The sequence below is a fragment of the Zalophus californianus genome, chromosome 8, assembly GCF_009762305.2.
Source record: "Zalophus californianus isolate mZalCal1 chromosome 8, mZalCal1.pri.v2, whole genome shotgun sequence".
Taxonomy (NCBI): Eukaryota; Metazoa; Chordata; class Mammalia; order Carnivora; family Otariidae; genus Zalophus; species Zalophus californianus.
Genome location: NC_045602.1, coordinates 129,395,096 through 129,413,767, shown reverse-complemented (window position 1 = coordinate 129,413,767; position 18,672 = coordinate 129,395,096). Strand labels below are relative to the sequence as shown.

Below are 18,672 nucleotides of genomic sequence, written 5' to 3'. Positions count from 1 at the left end.
AAGGCATCAGGATTATCCTCCACCCTGGTTGACAGAGTTAGTGCAGAGATCAGCTAAGCCAATGACAGTGATGAATTTGGGATTAGAAATAGCTCAGTAGGAGCGTCTGATCTACCTCAGGGCTTTTCCTTCGTCCAGTATAAACTGAACCCAATCTGTACGGCCAATGCCACACAGGGTGGTAATAAAGAGGACTAAGTGAATTTGAATCTCAGAAGATAAATGGTGCCATTACAAACTACTGTCGTGTTGCAAATCATTTTACTGCAAATGAACTCTGCATGAGTATCACACATAACCTCTCACACAATCAGAATGACTACATTTAAATGCTATCTTCCTGTACATAATCATATGCTCATACAGAGTTGCAGTCAATGCATACAGAATTTGGTGTTTATCTTTTAAAAATTAAAAAGTTAAGGAAGCCAGGATATTGTTATAACTTAGCAATTTTCTTCCTACTCATTTTGTATCATGGGTGATTGGTAAATATTTGTCGGGTGACTTTTCATATACTTGCAAACAAGAAAGTAGCCTTTATACAAGTCTATCTTTATTTGTAAAAAATAATATACAACTAAAGCTAATTTGATTTTTAAAATCGAAGTTCATTTAGTGATAATGTACATTTTATAATAAAATTGTAGTAAAATACTGACATTTGATAGTTTAAACAAAGTATCATTCATGTAAAAATCATGTTGTCACATGTAAAATTTAATTAGAAAATTCATAGTTCACAAACGTACATGTATTTTGTTGATAGCTCATGAGAACATTATCGTAAATTTACTCAAGATACAGAACAAAATTCACAGTTAGGCTTGACATTTAGTACTATAAAATTTTATGCTGAATCCACTGATATTTCTTTTAATAAGGTACACTTGGAATAACTGCGTCAGACTACCAATGAACTGACATTTTATTGTATAACCAAGATCTATTGGTTTTACAATACGTCTAGTAATCAATTATTTCACCAATAATTTAAATGAGAAATCTAGTTTTAACACCACTGACATATACCCTTAGCAGGATAAGTAAAATAAAAAGCACTAGCAGCTTTGATGCCCATTTTTATGAGTACATACAAGACAATCTGTACTTTATAGTTAAAATTTGTACAAAAAGTCAAGCCCTGAAGTATTTTTCCCCCAAGAGAAAATTTTGGATGTTAAAACTTTGTTAAAAAAGAGGGAGAGAGAGAGAGGTAGTGCGTGAAAGGATTTTTACTTAAAATGTTGAACCCCTGCACCACTTATAATATAAATGATATTTAACCTACATGTTAACATTTTGCCATCCTAGAGTCAAATCTCTACCTCACAGAAGGTTAAAGCTGGAATGCCATTTAACAAATAGTGGTATAGAAGTGGAAGAACTTGGGTGAATTCAACAAAAAAGTACATTGCATTACATAATGTTGTGCAGTTAATAGTTCAGTGATAATCTGTTTAGTGGTAAAGTGAGCAAAATACGTTAAGTATTCTGAGTCAAGTGACCTTCCTTCAGTCCAAGACTTCTTCATATATCTTTACCATAGAGCGAAAATATCCTTCAAAACGGAGTCACTTAATTCTTCATTGTTTCTATAGCACACAAGTGTTACAAAGGTACCCATTCTAGCCCTACCATAAAATTAATAAATAACTCTGAGAGAAATAGCCATAAGCCACAGGGAACTTATGTGCTTCACGCGATCCTGGGTTTCTATATACAGGCCTACTACAGTGCCCGTGCACGTTGTACAGGGAAATCAGGCGAGGAATGGAAGTCAGCAGCCTTACCCTTCACTTGTTCTAAGTGGATGCATTGGAAAGTAATAAATAGCCTCATAAAATTTATAGCAATAAACTCTACCTGTCCAAGGTGAATACTCTATATTTTTTCATAAAGTGTAGGCAGTGTTCCTAGAAATCCCATTAAGGAAAAACCAAATTACCTCATGTAAAAAAGTGCACAAGTTTGTCCTGTGTGTAAAAATCTCTTAATTTGGGTGCATTTTTTAATCCAAAATGACTCCTACTACTCAAATATAATAGCAGAATATAAAAGCACACCAACAAAACGCAAACCAACAACAAAAGGAATGATTTCCAATGAGATGGGAGTGCGGGTGAGAGATTAAGGGAGTCTCACGCATTACGAGCTGATGGAACTGCCTTTTGCAACATTAAGTTACATGCGTATGGAATGAGTCTGTAAATGTGAAAGCTATAGGATGAACAAGCTTTGAACTTGAACAACTGTTACAGTTTCTTAATTCAGGAACATGGTCTCAATGCTTTATGACACAGGAAGCAACTCCCCAAAACAGGCAATTGATTTCTTAGATATTAGAGGGGAAAAAAAGCATCTGAAAAAATTACCTGTAACAATTAGCAACAGAGGAACATTAAAAAATCAAAATAAAATATAGGGAACATAGGAGCTGAGGTCCCCAAGGTTACCAAAGGACAGATCAGACTTCTTCACATTAGAATTTAAAAAAATATAGTTAAAGGAAAAGCTAACTGGGCTCTGCACAGCAGGTTAAATATGCAACCACTTCGAACAGAAATGATCTGGTCCTCTCATAGCTCTGAGAATGTGCGCTAACATCCAGTTCTCTAGAGACAAAATAGCAAGCGCCATAATTTCATCAGCAAAGGCCCCTTTTAGACTTAAACTCACCTCTGACAAACCGAAGTTTATATTAACAATTATCAAACTACTATTTTAATAACATTTTAAGCTTGCAATATTATTTTTCTCATGCCTACTCCAGGTCACTGGTTCAGAGGTATATATGCTTTAATAAACTAGTCAAATTTACAAGTCCCAATGGCATCCTCACTCCAAAGACATTCAGACAAAGGTTTCATAGTGTTATGATCGTTCCATCTTCTTCTAAGAGTTTTTGATCTGGAGCATGTGTTTCTGTATTTGTGCCACTTGCTACAGGTGCTAAGCTCACTTCATTAGAAGGAATAAAACCGTTCTGTCCAGACTCAAAACTGAGTTCTATTTGTGTTAATGATTCAAGGCTCTCGGTATTAGGAACAGCTTTAGGAATCTGCTGCGGCACTCCGTTATCTTCAATAATAATGTCATCTTCATCACTGTCTTCGTCCTCTGGCTCAAAGCTCGGTTCTACCTGCTGGGGATAGCCCAGGAGGCTGTTATCTGTGGACTGGCCAGAGCTGCCAGAAGTCCGACTGTTCCGAACAACATTATTCCTCTGGTTTGCTGGTCTCACTGTTATAATGAGGTTGCGGCTGTTGGCGATCATCATGTCTGTTACTTGATCAAGACTCTTCCCTGAAACTTCTATGCCATTAACTTCTAAAACTTCATCATTAACAGCTAATAGTCCTGTGCTTTGAGCCAGGCCTCCTGGGACAAGTCTGGATATAAAGATCCCTGGGACCTTCTCTAAGCCATGCGGTGTGACCCTGACACTGGAGCCATCCCGGATGTAGAACCCTAAGGGTTTCTCAGTGCCGTATTTGTAAAGACGAACCCTACGATGTGTTTCTGGGAGAATATCCACGTCTATAATAGAAGACACAGGTCTGAAGTCTTGGGGCATACTAATGACTATATGTGGCTTTTTTCTATGGTTGTCAGGACGCAATACATTGGTTAAAACATTCTTCTTCTTTATTAGTGTGTCTGTACCAAAGGCACTGTAGTCTGCTTCTTCTGTTTAAAAACAAAATAATTATAGAAATTACGTAAAAACACCCATTTTATCTACAGTTGAATCTATACAGAAGAGGTAACTCACATGTATTTGGTACATAAACAATTTAAATATTAGCTTATTCTAATCAGATCAAAATGTAGCGCAGTAATAAGAGCTGCTGTACCAGAAGGAAACCACTAGGTGGCCCTCTCAAGCACACATCGTAAAATCCCAAATGTCGAATCTGGGGAAGCTCAAGGACTATTTAACAACAGTTAAGAGGGGAAAATGAAATTCTGATAAGCTTACACACACATTTTTAAACATCATTTCAAATGAGTTACTTAAAACGTATCTTTCCTTCATTTGTTAAGAAACTCCAGGTTGCCTATTTCTTAACTCAACTCAATGATATAAAATGGGACACTTTTGATTCCCAAGGTAAATCAAGGGAACGAACCTGTACTACAGGCTGGTGAGGCAGATAATGCAATTAAATGAAACAGACAGCATGCGTGAAATGATAATGTAAATTAGATGAATGTGTATCTACAACTTAGGAATTCTGGTCTTCTGCGAATGAACATTCTCCCTCAGTTTTCCGGGGGAGTTCTTAATCTTCCATTTCCCCACTTTTGAAAAGACGCTGACGTCTAAGATTTCACTTCTTCCTTCACTGTGTGAAAAACAAAGAAGTGCAGAGGGCCCTTTCTCGGCGGTGGTACCGCAGACAACACGGTAGTGGGAGGACTGGCCAACTGGCGCGCTCAGGCCTCACGTAATGGCACCGCGGGCCATGCTCCGGGCAGTCTTCCTTCCACTATAGGAATCTGTGTGGCCAAATCCCACTGGCCACGGAGCCCTGTTTTTTAAGTAAAAATTTTCTCGTTTTTAAATGCTGACTCCTAATTAAATAACAACAAAAACCAGTTTGGGTCAAACAACAAGCGAGGGTTGCATACACGCTTCCAGCCAGCAATCTATAATCTCTGATGTAAACTAAGGGAAAACAGGGCACCCAAAACCAGATCCACCTTCTGAAATCATACTGCTGAAGGAAAATACCTACAAACAGAACACCTCATTAGAGAATGAGGTTAAAAAAAAAAAAAAAGAAAAGAAATGAAATTAACATCAGGTGCAAAAGTTGAAATCATGTTTCAAAAATAACAAAAGAGGAGAAACTAAAAAGTCAGAATCTTCAAGGATAAAAATATATTTCCTAAGAACAAAGGAGACAAAACCCCCTCCTCCCTCAAAGAACTGGTTCAAAATCCTAGTCTCTGCTACTGCTCCAGAATAACTACGATGACCATACTGTGATTGTACAGAGTTCAGTTTATATTCTTTTCCTTGACTCTCACACTCTATTAATAGATATTATCATCTTTACTCTATAAAAACCAGGAAATTAAGGGTACAAAATAATGATTAAGAGTACAAAATACAGAGAAAAGACTGGACCTTAATTTTCTTACTAGGCCAATACCTTACACCTTCACAGAATGAGTATTAAGTGTCAGGTGTGTGTCTGAGTACGGAGAACTTTTTCTTCTCGTGCTGCTTCAACAGTCTTCAAAAGCTAGTTGCAGAGAAATGTACAAGACTAGGGGTACCTTAATTTTTGGCATTTTTTCCCCCTCCTGGGTATAATTCTTTCTTCATTTATAAAGTATGTATATATACCCAGTTCTTACATAGACAAATTTATTTATAATTTGGCTTTGGAAATTAACTCACTGATACAAGAATCTTTTTTGGCAACATTTGACCAAAAGCCTATCAACGATAGTCTTCTACTGAATATGTTTTCTCAGAAGTATGTATTTTCCTTTTGAATCAATCAATTAAGAAAACCCACATAAGATTTATAAGGAAAATTCCAGACCATACACACTTGAGAACAAAATTAAGTTGCCTACATGGGAAACCTGACCAAAACAACAACAACAACAACAACAAACCCAAATCTGCATAATTTGGCATCGCATCCAGACTGTTTGAATGCTCTCTGCTAAATTCTCAAAAGCCATATGCCCCAGCACAAAGGCACCTTTGTTCTCCCATCTAGCTAATCAGTTTCCAGCCACTGGGAAAAGAAATATTTTGGCAGAAAGCCAGGGTGCAGAGTGTTAAAGTGTAAAGGTGACTGTCCACAGGGAACTGGGAGTTCACTTTCTACCTGAGTCTGTGTGTCGAAGTCCTAAATTCAGAATAAGGTGAAAAGTTTCCAAACCTCGTTCACAGCAACGTCCCCAGCTGTAAAAACCCAGGCTTATGCAACAGTACATGATATAGGCTTAGACAGCAATCCCTCCCTTTTCCCAAGCCTGTCCCTCAGCCACAATCTCGGCTGACTGCAATCAACAAGGATCCACTAGGAATGCCTCTGAGGAGCCAAACTGCTTGTCTCAATTCCTTACAAGCAGAAAGCTCCTGTGTTTTACTTACAGAGGAGCCTCGCAGCCACTCCCTCTGGACCTTACTCTTTCAACAGTTAATTCCGAAAAGCCTGGTTATCTCATTCCTTAACTCACAGACACACGGAGTCGCAAGTCACAGATTCAGAGCAGGGGATAAGGGTCCACTAGTGAGTGGCAGGCACAGACACATGAAGTAAAAGCCTACAGTGTTAAAGCAAATCTGGGGGGGGGGGGGAAGAAAAGACACCAAAAACCCAACCCTCATAGAAACCCCATCGTCATCCCTGTACAGTAACAAAACAGTAACAGTTCATGGTAGGGTCATCAAGAAAGTTCAAGATTATGACCCATTTGAAGTTCAGCGAGAAGACAGGGAAGAATGAAATAATTTTTGAAATTATTCTATTCAGGGTTGACAACCTTCTCCCCGAAGAGCTGTATGGTAAGTACTCTGGGTACAGCAGGTCATCCAGCCGATAGGTGATACAGAAAGGAACGAGCAGGGCTGTGTTCCAAGAAAACTTTATTTACAAAAACAGCCAGCAAGCCTTGTTTGCAAACCCGTTCTAATCCAAAATGGTTAAATGAACTAAATCTGGCAACTTCAAAGAGGATTAAACATCACCTAAAGCAATATTCAAAGTATGCAAATCCCTTTACTTCCTAATATAAGAAAAACCAACCACCAAACATTTCAGAAGCACTGCAACTGGGCCAGGCCTTGTGTCCTGTGCTGCGGATGCAGTGAAGAGAGAAAAGCAGGGTGCTTGCTTTCATGGTGCTTACAGTCTACAAGAGGAGATGGCAATTAACACTTGCAATCAAATTATTACAAAGGGGCCAAGGAAGCGTGGTGTAGATACACTGCACTGTGGGAGCCTAGCCGCTTGCAGGGTAAGGCAAGGCTTTTCCAGGGGAAGTGAGGTTTGTGCTGACTGGAAAAGAAGCCAGTAGCTAATCAGGTAGAAGGGAGGGAAGAATGTTCCCGGCACAGGATCCAACAAATACAGAGGAGGGCAGGTTGGGGTAGACGAAGAAATCCACTAGGGAGAGAGGGAGGGGAGAGGGGAGGAGGAGCCAAGAGCCTAGTTAGAGGCAGCCAGGGGCCATGCAGACAAACAGGGCCTGGGGGGGGTGGGGGTGCTAGGGATTATGGACTTTAGCCTAAGGGCAATGCGAAGAAAACTAAAGATTTGGGTTTTTCTATTAAGCTCACCCTGACTGTAAGCTGGAGAGTGACCCTGAGGGAGATGATTGGGGGTTACTGAGGTCATTCTGGATGGTGCCTGGCCTGGAGAAAAGGCAGTGCTGATGGGGAAACAAATCCAAAAAATAATTAGAACTGTTCCAAGAGGCTGGTGATTGACTGAACAACAGGTATGTGTCACAGGTGACACCCAGGTTTCTGTCGTGAGCGACTGGGTATCATATGCTCTTCTTCAAAATTCAACTGACAATTACGATGCATCTCATAGAGCAGTTTTGTTTTTTTTTTTTAGATTTTATTTATTTGGCAGAGAGAGACACAGCGAGAGAGGGAACACAAGCAGTGGGAGAGGGAGAAGCAGGCTTCCTGTGGAGCAGGGAGCCGGATGTGGGGCTCGATCCAAGAACCCTGGGATCATGACCTGAGCCGAAGGCAGATGCTTAACAACTGAGCCACCCAGGCGCCCCTCTTAGAGCATTTCTAAATCAAACCCGGATTCATTAAAAAGTAATCTTCAAGTACACCTACAAACTAATGTCCACTACCCAGTTCCAAGGACTGAGGTGCCTGCCGAGTGTCTGGGCCACAGGCCGTGTCTCAAGTACAACAATGTGTAAAGCAAGCAAGGCCCTTCCAGGGTTTCCAACAAACTCTTTCTAATAAATCCAAGATGTGAATGCATTTGTCTGATGTCATACAGAAAGAGATGGTAGGTAACACAACAAGAAGTTGTGGTGCGGGTATTCTGATCAGATCTGGTGAGGAGTCCGTGCACCTCCACGGATCCCAGACTTGGCTGCCCTTCACGACTGCCTGGGAAGCCTCTAAACTCCAAGAGGGGATGGGGGTTGGCAAAAGATCTGGGAATCCTCTTTGTGAACCTAACTTTTCAGATAGCAGGGATTTTGTTTTCTTTGGTTTCTGCTTCTGTGATAATAGCCCTTGAGTATGGGGTTTTTCTTCTAACAATAAATTACTGTAAGACATAAAACCTTTCAAGATATGCAATGATACAATCTTTGAGTTCACACTATATAATTTATGCATTCAACTGTGAACTTTCACTTCAAAGAAACTTCTATTAGACGTATCAGATTTTTAAAAGACCACAAGATTTTAAAATTTAAAATGATTTTAAAGTTTTGTTTTTTAAAATCACTTGGTACCATATAAGATTAATTGCTGCCCTACTGATTCCTAAACTGGAATCAACAAGCCAAGAAAACAAAGTGTATTGTAATTAAACAGTAAAATGTTACTATAATGTCATGCTTTATATTACTTTCCTGAATTTAACGTCCACTAAAGTTTACCTAAAATCAGCTTTCTGCTCAAGCATCAGTTGAGCTTTAAAAGTATCACTGTGAATCACAGGGCACCACGTAAGTTTGTTAAGAGAGACAATAAACAAGATAACTCATACTTACATAAGGTAATTCCAGGGCTGATAAAGGTGGAAGGGTCAAAGGGCTTTGGCTAGGGTGGTCCAAAGAGACCCCTTCTGAGGAAGTTATTTCTGTGTGATAAGATCTGAAGGATGAGGAGGGAGCTGGGGAGAGGATCGAGAAGAAAGACAGCAACATTTTCCAAGTCTGAAGACAGAAAGCAAGCCAGCGTGGTAGACTGTGATGAGGGAGTGGGGGAACAGAGAAGGATGGGGTTGTGAAGTCCAAAGCAGGAAGGATTTTATTCTGGATGGGGGGGGGGGGGCATTAAACAGCAATGACCTGACCAGCTTACTTTACGCTTTCCTTAAGTCATATTTGTATTACATTTATATTTTTATTTTTTTATAAAAGATTTTATTTATTTGTTAGAGAGCGAGAGAGCGTGGGCGAGAGAGAGTGAGCAAGGGTACAAGCAGGGGGAGCTGCAGGCAGAGGGAAAAGCAGGCTCCCTGATGAGCAAGGAGCCTGATGCGGGACTCGATCCCAGGGTACTGGGATCATGACCTGAGCCGAAGGCAGATGCTTAATCGACTGAGCCACCCAGGCGTCCCTATTTTTATTTTTTTAAAAGATTTTAGGGCACCTAGATGGCTCAGTCGGTTAAGCATCTGCCTTCCGCTCAGGTCATGATCCTAGTTTCTTGAGACTGAGCCCCAAGTTAGGCTCCCTGCGAGCAGGGAGTCTGCTGCTCCCTCTCCCTGCCTCGTGCTCTCTCTCATAAATAAAATCTTAAAAGCAGGGGAAGGAGCAGAGGGAGAGGGAAAAGCAGACTCCCTGCTGAGCAGGGAGCCCAACGTGGGACTCGATCCCAGGACCCCAAGATCATGACCCAAGCCAAGGCAGATGCTCAACTGACTGAGCCACCCAGGCGCCTATATGTTTATATATATTTTTAAAGATTTTATTCACTTATTTGAGAGAAAGACACACACACACACACACACACACACACACACACACGCACGCACGCGGGGGGGGGGGGGAAGGGCAGAGGGAGAGGGAGAAGCAGGTTCCCTGCTGAGCAGGGAGCCCTTTGTGGGCTTGATCCCAGGGCCCCGAGATCATGACCTGAGCTGAAGGCAGACGTTTAACCGACAGCCACCCAGGTGCCCCTACATTTGTATTTGTAAAAAGAGAAATGTTCTGTTGAATGTACTGCCTATTTCTAAATAAAACTTTTTTTTTTAAGATAGGGGGAGGGGCAGGGGAGAGAGAATCCTAAGCAGGCTCACCACGCCCTGTGCGGAGCTGACCCAGGGCTAGGGCCTGATCTCACAACCGTGAGGTCATGACCTGAACAAAAACCAAGAATTGGACACTTAACTGAACCACCCAGGTACCCCTTTCTAAATCAAATTCTAAGGGCTGTTTACTATATTGGACATTTATTTTCTAGGACATAGAAAACTTCTGTTCACATATAAACATATTCAAAAGCAAAGAACAGAATATAACCACCCTTAACAGATGTGAGGGTTAATCCCACAATCATGAAGTGTTATAAAGCCAGTAATAAATAAAAACATGTAGTGGTATAATCAACTTCTATCATCTAACAAAAAAGATAATCCAACAACAGTAGTTTAAAAATAGTCACTCCACACTTGAATACACATTCCAAACAGCAACAAAGTTTTTAATGAAAATTACAACTGCTAAGAAAGGCCTACTCATCAATAATTATTGATATTATATGCTTAAAGTGACAAGTTCCACATGAATGCTTTGTCTTCTCTCCTCTACCAATGTTCTTTTGTCTCCAAAAGTCTGTACACAGCTTCCCAAGGGTCCATCCCTGGTCTTCATCCCTACGAGGTCTCCTCCAGAGAATTTCTCAACTATTCACTATTCCACAGACTTTCAATCTTCTCTGACTGGGCCTCTAGATTTTGATCCAAAGTTCCTGTCTACCATTTCTAATTTCCTAGGTGGCATGGTTAAAACTCACCAGCCAAATATCCTAAAACCAAACCCATTTTCTTTCCAAGCTAATGTCCCTCTTCCAAATTCTGCTTCTTTATGGCACTGTCCCAGCCATCAGACTCGAACCCAGAAAGTTGTTCTCTGTTGGAGTCCCTCTTCAACTCCCCACCATCCAGAGGGGAGCACAGTGAGTCTCAAATATCAGATATGCCCTCTTTATCTAACACTGCCACTTTCGTCACCTGCCTCCTCCACTGGGGCAGCTTCCCCTCACCGCCGGGTCCTGGCCCTCTCCTCTAAGACCACTGCTCACTCCAACTCATCCCCAACAGCCAAATTAATCTCCCCAGATTAACACTCTCATTGTACCACACCACTGTTACGTACCTATGAAATCCACCTCAGGGGTCTCTGGGAAAATCAATTTGTGTGTTTCTAAGTATTCTATGAATAATCAAGTGATATGGACATGTTACCCTTGGAGGTTTATTTTTGTTGGTGGACTTTAGTTCCTCCAAACCCAGAAAAGCAAAGCTATATAATCAGTGGAATTTCAAAGCTCTGGGAGTGGTCTAAGGTTTATCAACCGACTGGAAATAAAGTTTCACCTTCAAGGGTAATCCCTACCCACTCTCAAAATTGCTTTTTGGGTTGGTTTATAAATGTAGTTAAGGCTTTCATTATCCCACCAATACTGAGCTTGCTGCCCTCATGCTGGCTTTCTAAACCTCTTCATTTACCAAAGACAAAGAAATAAATGGCACACATTAGGCCCATGTGCAGACAGGCAACACGGAGGAGGCCACAAAGTTTAAAAAAAAAAAAATGTTTTAAAATTCAAAACACATTTGAAAATGCTTGCCATATAGGATGGTTATTTCAAATGTTCTTTTGCAAGACTAATATCAGTGTTTAAATTCCTCCACAATAATGACTTGCTATCTAATCTTCCAGATAATTAACTATTTTTATTTCTGTGAAACATTCTAAATAAGTTAACTCTCCTTCAGGTAGTTATTAAGTAGTAAATATGGCACTTGAAAGTCAGTTGCCACCAAAAAAACGAGAATCTTAGTCTCTGATTCCAAAGTCACAGTCTTTCTGTCCTATTATTTCTGATGGACAAAACTCTATTCAGCAAAGTGAGGATTCAATGCATAATCTTAGCAATGAGGAAAATAAACTTTTATTTCTAAAACAATTTTTCCACATAGTAGTACTTACCCTTTTTTTGTATAAAAATCCTAAGCAGTGGATTGGCCGTTGAAACAGCTTTGTGGTAATTATCATCATTATTTATAGGGAGTAAGTCTCCATGGATGTCTGCATAGCCTACTAAAACGTCAACATTGGGTATCTTATGAACATGTTGCAATAATCCATAGAACTCCTCAAATTTTCCAGGTTTTGATCTTTCCAGGGAAAACCGACGAAATTCAGCTCCAAACTACAAATACAATGAACATATTAATTAAAAACAAAACAAAAGTAACAGGACCCAATCTGAAAATGCACTCCACAGGAAAATTAACAGGCGTAGTACTTCCCTTAATAAAAAAGACAGTTGCAGTGACACAGTCTATTGTCGGAAATCTCATTATCGGAGATAAAACAGCGTAAGAGAGACACAGGAATGTGCCTTCTCACTGCTACATCTCGGAAGGGCATTCCCTTCAAGGGATGCAGGCTCCACTCAATCCCTGGGGTTCCCAGGCCTCACTGGGGATTGCCCTGCAGTGACTCAGCTCAAACCCTGTCTGGAGCCCAGATCCTGACAGCAGTCCTCTGCCACCTCAGGCCATGGGGTAAAAAAGATGTGCCCAAGTCTTTATTTTGGCCAACAGCAAAAAGCACCTGAGTTTCTTCCCCCATAAAAGGAATTACGATTTCACAGAAGTGGCAAGAATTAATAGCAACATATAAAAAAGGGACTCTGAGCTTCTTTGCATTAAGGCACACTACAAATGGGAGGTACATCATCTAAGAAATAGGTCTAGAGATAAGGAGCATCTTCCCTATGAACGCTGGAAAAAAGCTTTGTTAATACATAAAATATACATCCTACAACCATCCAATTAATGCAAGAAGTGTTTGTGTGCTTGGCACAGTGCCTGAGCCCTACAGACGGAAAGGCTCAGGCCCACAGCAGGAGCTCACCCATGAGTAGGTGAAGAGGACAAAGACATCAGAGAGGCATTAAGGGGCCACAGAAACACCTCTATCATGCCCCATTCTGATTCCTCCTCTAGAATCACACCTCTGCTCTCCAAATGTCAGATTATTAAAGTGGCACTCAGGACTGGCTTCATCTGGTCCCTGATAAACAGGATCTATGACTTACTATGGGCCCAGCGTGGCATTTCCTCCAGGTGGAAACCTAGGTAAGGTTAATCAACCTTCCTCAGAAAGTGTCCCAGCCACATTTAGGAAATGCTACAAAACTATAATCACATTCTTAGGAATCACTGTGAGACCAGATATTAAAGACTCAGTTCAGTCCTCCGGTTGATTTTTTTTTTTTAATTTTAAACAAATGTTTGCCCAATGTGCTCAACCACTGAACTCATTTTTCCTCTAAATATCTACTATTAACAAGAAATACTAATGTATTCTAATGTAATACTAACACAGCCTTAAGCATCAAGCAGACAAAGTCCCCACCAGAGTAATTTGAGCAGGTTACAAATGTGTCAGTTTCTCTTCCCAAGGACCTACGAATATCTGGAGTCACTGCATCTGTTACACAGCAGAAGTTCATCTGCCTTACTGATACCCACACTACTCATCAGTATTAAATTAAAAATTCACTAAAACCACCTCAATAGGAGTTTCCCGTAACCCATTCCTGAAACATAAACAACAACACTTGTCAAGAATATAAGGTGACTCATACCTAAAACTCTCAAAAAAGTTTAGTCACACCTTCACGTTTCAAAGTAAATAAAAACTCGGCAACACCCTTCACATCAGAGCTAATCTTATGATGTTATCAAAAGTCACAGCTTCTCCTCCATGTTCTTCATTCTGGTATCACAACCTGAAGCTCCTAGTGCTTGGATTCCCGCCAGGGTTTACCACTTCTCCAGGTATGTCAATCAGAGTACCATCTAACACTGGAACATTTTAGGGCTCCAACGTGACTGCTAAAGCTTTTGGGTGAAAATCCTTTGCTCAACATGTTTTTCTCTTCCTTAAGTGTTATGATAAAACCAATGAAAAACTGTGTGGCCTCACAGCAGATGTGCCCTTTTGCAAATGTTAGCAGAAAACAAAATCAAACAAGAGAAACTGTTATGCTTCTTGCAGAAAAACAATAGGATTAAGAGAACGTTTTACTACACGTGAAGAAAAATACTAAGAGATAAAATTAAGACCCAGTCAACAACTATTCACTACGTGAACCATTTATAACTCTTACGAAGGCCAGTTTAGTTGTCTTGGGCACCCAGGATGTGTCCGTTCTCCCAGGATCTGCTGGGACAACGGATACCCTTCTCCCAGCATCTGTTGGTACATTCAAGAAACCGCAAAGTTAATTTTACTACTGTAATGCCCATGAATAATAATTAGAAAATGTACAGCCCAAAGACTGTTCCAAGGTTATTAAAGGATACCACCTTCATTATTAAGAACTTTCCCAGCTCTGCTCAGATAATACAGCTGACCCTGTTTTCTATGCAGAAGAAAAAGAGATCCTGAAATGTGGATCTGCATTATCACCTGCTTGTGGTTACAACCTCTTGACCATCAGTTTTGTAAAAAGCTGTGATATTTCCAAGGCAGCTGACAAAGGGAAATATTGTTTGAAACATCTGTCCAAGTACTTTTTAAATGATAAAGATGACAAGTGTTTTCTTTAATCCACTAAAAATAAATGTTGTCAACAATATCTATTTAAAACACAAGGGTGTCACAGACACAAAAAACAGTACCTAATATTGGGTCTATTCACCAACATCGAGAACAGAGGAACCACACTTCATTCAGTGCAGGTTCTCAGAATGCCTTGATTCTATTTACAACTGCAGCACGGCAGCTCAAATATATAACATGTAGTATCAGCTGACAGAAGAGAAGGGGCAGAAAGCCTGAAATTCCAGTCCCAGAGTGCTCGAGGTTTCTAGTTCAGGAGATAAATTACTGTTTGACTGTATTTAACAGTGCACCTAGAATCTCTACGCATGTTTTCCTATGATGACTTAAAGACTTGCTACCAAGATTAGGGCCACAAACTGAATTTTAAGATTATGCAATATCCTAAGTGTTTTTCTTTTCTTAACCTCAACCCCCACAGACGCAAACTAGATTTATGACAGAAATGCCTGAGAAAGTTCAACCACTGGGCACAGAACCACTACCGCCGCTATACCGCTCGAGGGAAAACCCTGTATATTTGGAGTCATCTTAACCCTCAGCTCAAGCACATCTCTTCCGTCTGCTCTGGCAGTTCCATGGAGGACACAGGGAAGAGCACATTCCTTAAATTGCTACAATTACATTTCTATTCTTATTAAAACAGAACGGCTTCTGTGGAACTACTCCCTACCCTGATGCGAAGTCACAAACCATTTAAATGATGCTTCCCAAAATGAATGTAGATATTCCTGAGCCGAAGACCTCAGCTACAGCAGCTTACAGAACTTTGCTTATCAAGTCTAGATAATAAAGCCATTCCACCCACAGGCTCCAGGGAGCTCTCCTTACTCTACTTCACTCAAAACCACTCCCTGATTTGGATTTGCCCTAAATAGTCTTATATTCAATGATGTTTCATCATTTTTGAAGTTGATATGCTCGTACTGTTCTCCCATTCTTGCATGTGTTTTGGTTTTCTTAACTATGTTAAGTGTTCTCAAAAACAGTTTTATTCTATAGAGTCTAGACGTTATTCTGTAAGAAGGCTTCCAGGTTTTGTCATAAAAGCAGAGCCTGGCGAGCCCTTTCGGATCCCTCCATTTTCCAGAGAAGCAAATTAGATCTAAACTCCTTTGGCTCTTCAACTCACGAAATGCTTGCTGAAAATGTTGCCGTGGTTGCCGATCACCTTCAAATTCCACTCAAAACCCCCTTCCGAAAACATTCTTTACCTAATCCCTGTAGACTACCCTGCTCAGGGAGCCTTGCAATTTAGGAATTCCGCGGATACGGCCAGAATTCAGCAGACTGGCATACCGTCGGTGAAGAAGGAAAACACTTGACGTGAAAAGGTAGCACGATGGAATGAAAAGAGCATCCAGCCTCAAACTGTAAAGGGCTACTCAAACGAAGGGTGATAGTGTTAATTTTACAGATTAAACGCATACCAAAGTTAGTGCCGAAGAAATCCCCAGCAGGAAGCAAAGCTAACTTTAAAAGGGCTCTTTAGTGCACTGGCCTCTCCCTTTCACCACTCGATGCACCCTTGAACCACAGAAAGGGGTAACATTTTGTGACCACGCGTGTTCCAAATACCTTTTACTCATAGACCAGGAGCTAGAATTTCCCCCAAAGCTTTCGTACCACACTGCGCTCAGACACCTCCCATCCCTGAACAGCAATGAAGATTCAAGGAGATTAAGTGCTCCACTGGTCTTCCCACCTGGGCCAGGAACAAACACAAGGCCCCTCCTTCGCCCCCTTCTCGGCCAGTTTACTATCCACCGCCTCCTGTCTCCAAACCCCACTGCCGAACCCCCCGGCCGCGTTGCAGACACCCGGGCAGCCCCCCGGCCTCCCCCAGGCCCGGCCCCCAGCAGCCGGCCGCTCCGCCCAGCACCGGCCCCGCGCACCTTGCTCTTCACTTCCATGGTGCCCAGGCAGCCGCTGCCCGCCCCGTGCCGGTGGCTGCGGTTCATGCTGAGGCCGGGCCCCGCAGCGGCCTCCTCCGGCCGGGCCGCCCCTTGGGAGCGCAGGGAGCGAGTGCGCGGCCGGCGGGTTGGAGACGCGGCTGCAGCCCGGGCGCCTCCTCACAGGCACCTGCAGAGGGGCTCGGCCGGGGCCCGGGGTTCCGCGCAGAGCTCCGCTCGGCTGACTCCTCACGCAGCGGGACCGAGGGTCGGACTGGCTGCGCGGCGGGCGGGGACGCGACTCCCTCCCTCCGGGCCTCGGCGGCGGCCGCGACGGCGGAGGAGGAGGAGGGGGCGGAGCAGAAGCGACAGGCGCCGCAGTCTCGCTCTCGGCCGCCTCCCCGCAAGCCCGCGCGCGCGCACCCGAGCCGGGGGGGGGAGCCGCGGCGCGCGCGCGCGCTCACCTGCAGCCTCCGCCGAAGCCTCGGCGGCTCGCGCCCCGCCCCACCCAATAGGAAGCGCGCACCTGCGCCAGCGTCGCCAACCAATCGATACACGCTTCGCGAAGCGCGTGGGCGGATCGCCTTCTCAAAAATCCCGCCCACCGCCGTGCGATTGGCTCCGCGCTGCGAGGGAGGGGTGGGATCACCTGAAGCCTTGGGCCCCCTCCCTGGATCTAGCAGGAGAGCTGGAAAGCGCATGCGCGGGCTCTGGTGTTTCCGCCTTGGAAAGGCCGGCCGGAAGCGCGAGCGCACCTGGAGAGGAGCTGGGGCGGGTGCCTTTTGCGCAAGCGCAGGCACGCGCCTGACGGCCCGTCCCGGCGAGAACGCGCCCGGCTGGGGTTGGATCGCGCAGTCCCGCTGGTCGTAGAAGCGCGGTGGTTATGTTCGGTTCCCGGCGCCCCCCACCCCACGTTCACTTTGGGGTGCTGCAGCGTGCAGCAACGCCCCTCCACCACCCAGTTGGGTCGTTTAGGCGTCCGGCTGCAACTCTGTTTGCAAAATAAAAGTTTTCCCGCCTCTGCAGCAGTTACTAGGGGAGAACATCAGGGCTCTTCAGGCTCGGTTTTGTCCGTGGAGATTTTTCTGCAATCCGTCAGGTCCTGGGAGGTCGAGAGGGCGCCGCAAGTGGGGAGGGAAAGTGAGCTGAGGCCCAGGATGGCTCCCCTCAGCTCCGGCTTCCCTGAGGACTTCTAGACCGGCCCGCCCGGGCTTTCTTTTTTCTTTGCTTATTTTGTATTTATTTTTAACCTCTGGAGTCTTCTCTACCTCCTCTAGCCATTTCTTGGCTGATTGCTGTTTCCACCAACAGCAGCCTCTGGATAACGTTCTCCGAGTGTAGTGATAAGAGTTGTGTCCTTGATTTATCAAGACTGAGCCCTTTGCTCTAAATGCCCCAGAGTCAGGTTTCTCCTAACGGGGAAGCTGTTTAGCATTGGCCATGCCGGGGTTGGGGGGGTGGAGTGGGGAGGAGACCCTCAAGTCCCCCCACCCACCTAGAAGGACCCACTTGACCCCTCCTCTGAGCTGACCTGGGTTTGAGGGGGCTGGAGGGATGTCTGAGATGGCCGGGAGGAATTGGTTAGGGCGCTTCATTCCACCTGAATCCTCAGAGCCTTCCTTCCCCTCATCCGCCTACCTCAAATCCCTCCTGACGCCTTGTACATCCTTCCCAGCACTTGTGCGACAAGTTTCAGTTTTGTCATTTTTTTGGAGTCATCTGCCCTCCACCCTAGAACGAAAGCACTGAGGACGCAGGGACTACAACTCACTTCTGAGCGGGTAGCGTGGTACCTGACTCCTAGCAGGTACTCAGATACGGCTTTGCCCGGTGCTCGTGCTGAGGGAGTGTGGTTTCTTCATGTTAACTTTGCCCGACCTGGGCTCAAAGGTGAGAAGTCCATCTTTCCCCGGGGTGGGTGGGTGGAGGGAGGGTTTCAGTTCACTAAGTGTTTGTGGGGGAATTTAAGGTTTTTCTGGCCATTTTGGGTGGAAGTACAGATGGAAAGGACTCCATCCCAAGCTGAATAAGGCTGTGGCCTCCACCACCTGTTCAAAAGCGCCTGCTATGTGACTCAAGCTCTGCTGGACATGAAGTGTGGTGTTGTGATGGGGTAGCTCCACAGTTTGGTCTCAAGACCACTTAAGGCCCTTAAAAATTATGGAGGGCCCCCAAGTATTTTGTTTATGTGTTGTCTTTTAACATTCAGTGTAGGAGAATTAAAACTGAGAAT

The 18,672-nt window shown here is 43.5% G+C and overlaps 1 protein-coding gene across 1 annotated transcript; it reads right to left on the bottom strand.

Annotated features, from left to right (window-relative positions):
* Window positions 1–542: 542 nt before the first annotated feature.
* Window positions 543–16,871, bottom strand: PARD6B (par-6 family cell polarity regulator beta). The gene is made up of 3 exons (XM_027623665.2): window positions 16,443–16,871; window positions 11,899–12,121; window positions 543–3,690 (listed from the first exon to the last, which is right to left on the bottom strand). Exons 1-3 carry the CDS (start codon window positions 16,506–16,508, stop codon window positions 2,867–2,869), a joined length of 1,113 nt encoding a protein of 370 aa, XP_027479466.1. The 5' UTR covers window positions 16,509–16,871; the 3' UTR covers window positions 543–2,866.
* Window positions 16,872–18,672: the final 1,801 nt, after the last annotated feature.

What these genes read in the sequence shown, in the direction of transcription:
- PARD6B (XM_027623665.2), bottom strand. Translation starts at nt 16,508, where the DNA reads ATGAACCGCAGCCACCGGCACGGGGCGGGCAGCGGCTGCCTGGGCACC. An exon ending in CCATGGAAGTGAAGAGCAAG is followed by an intron (nt 12,122 to 16,442) that starts GTGCGCGGGGCC and finishes TTGTATTTGTAG; the next exon opens with TTTGGAGCTGAATTTCGTCG. An exon ending in GATTTTTATACAAAAAAAGG is followed by an intron (nt 3,691 to 11,898) that starts GTAAGTACTACT and finishes GTTTTTAAACAG; the next exon opens with AAGAAGCAGACTACAGTGCC.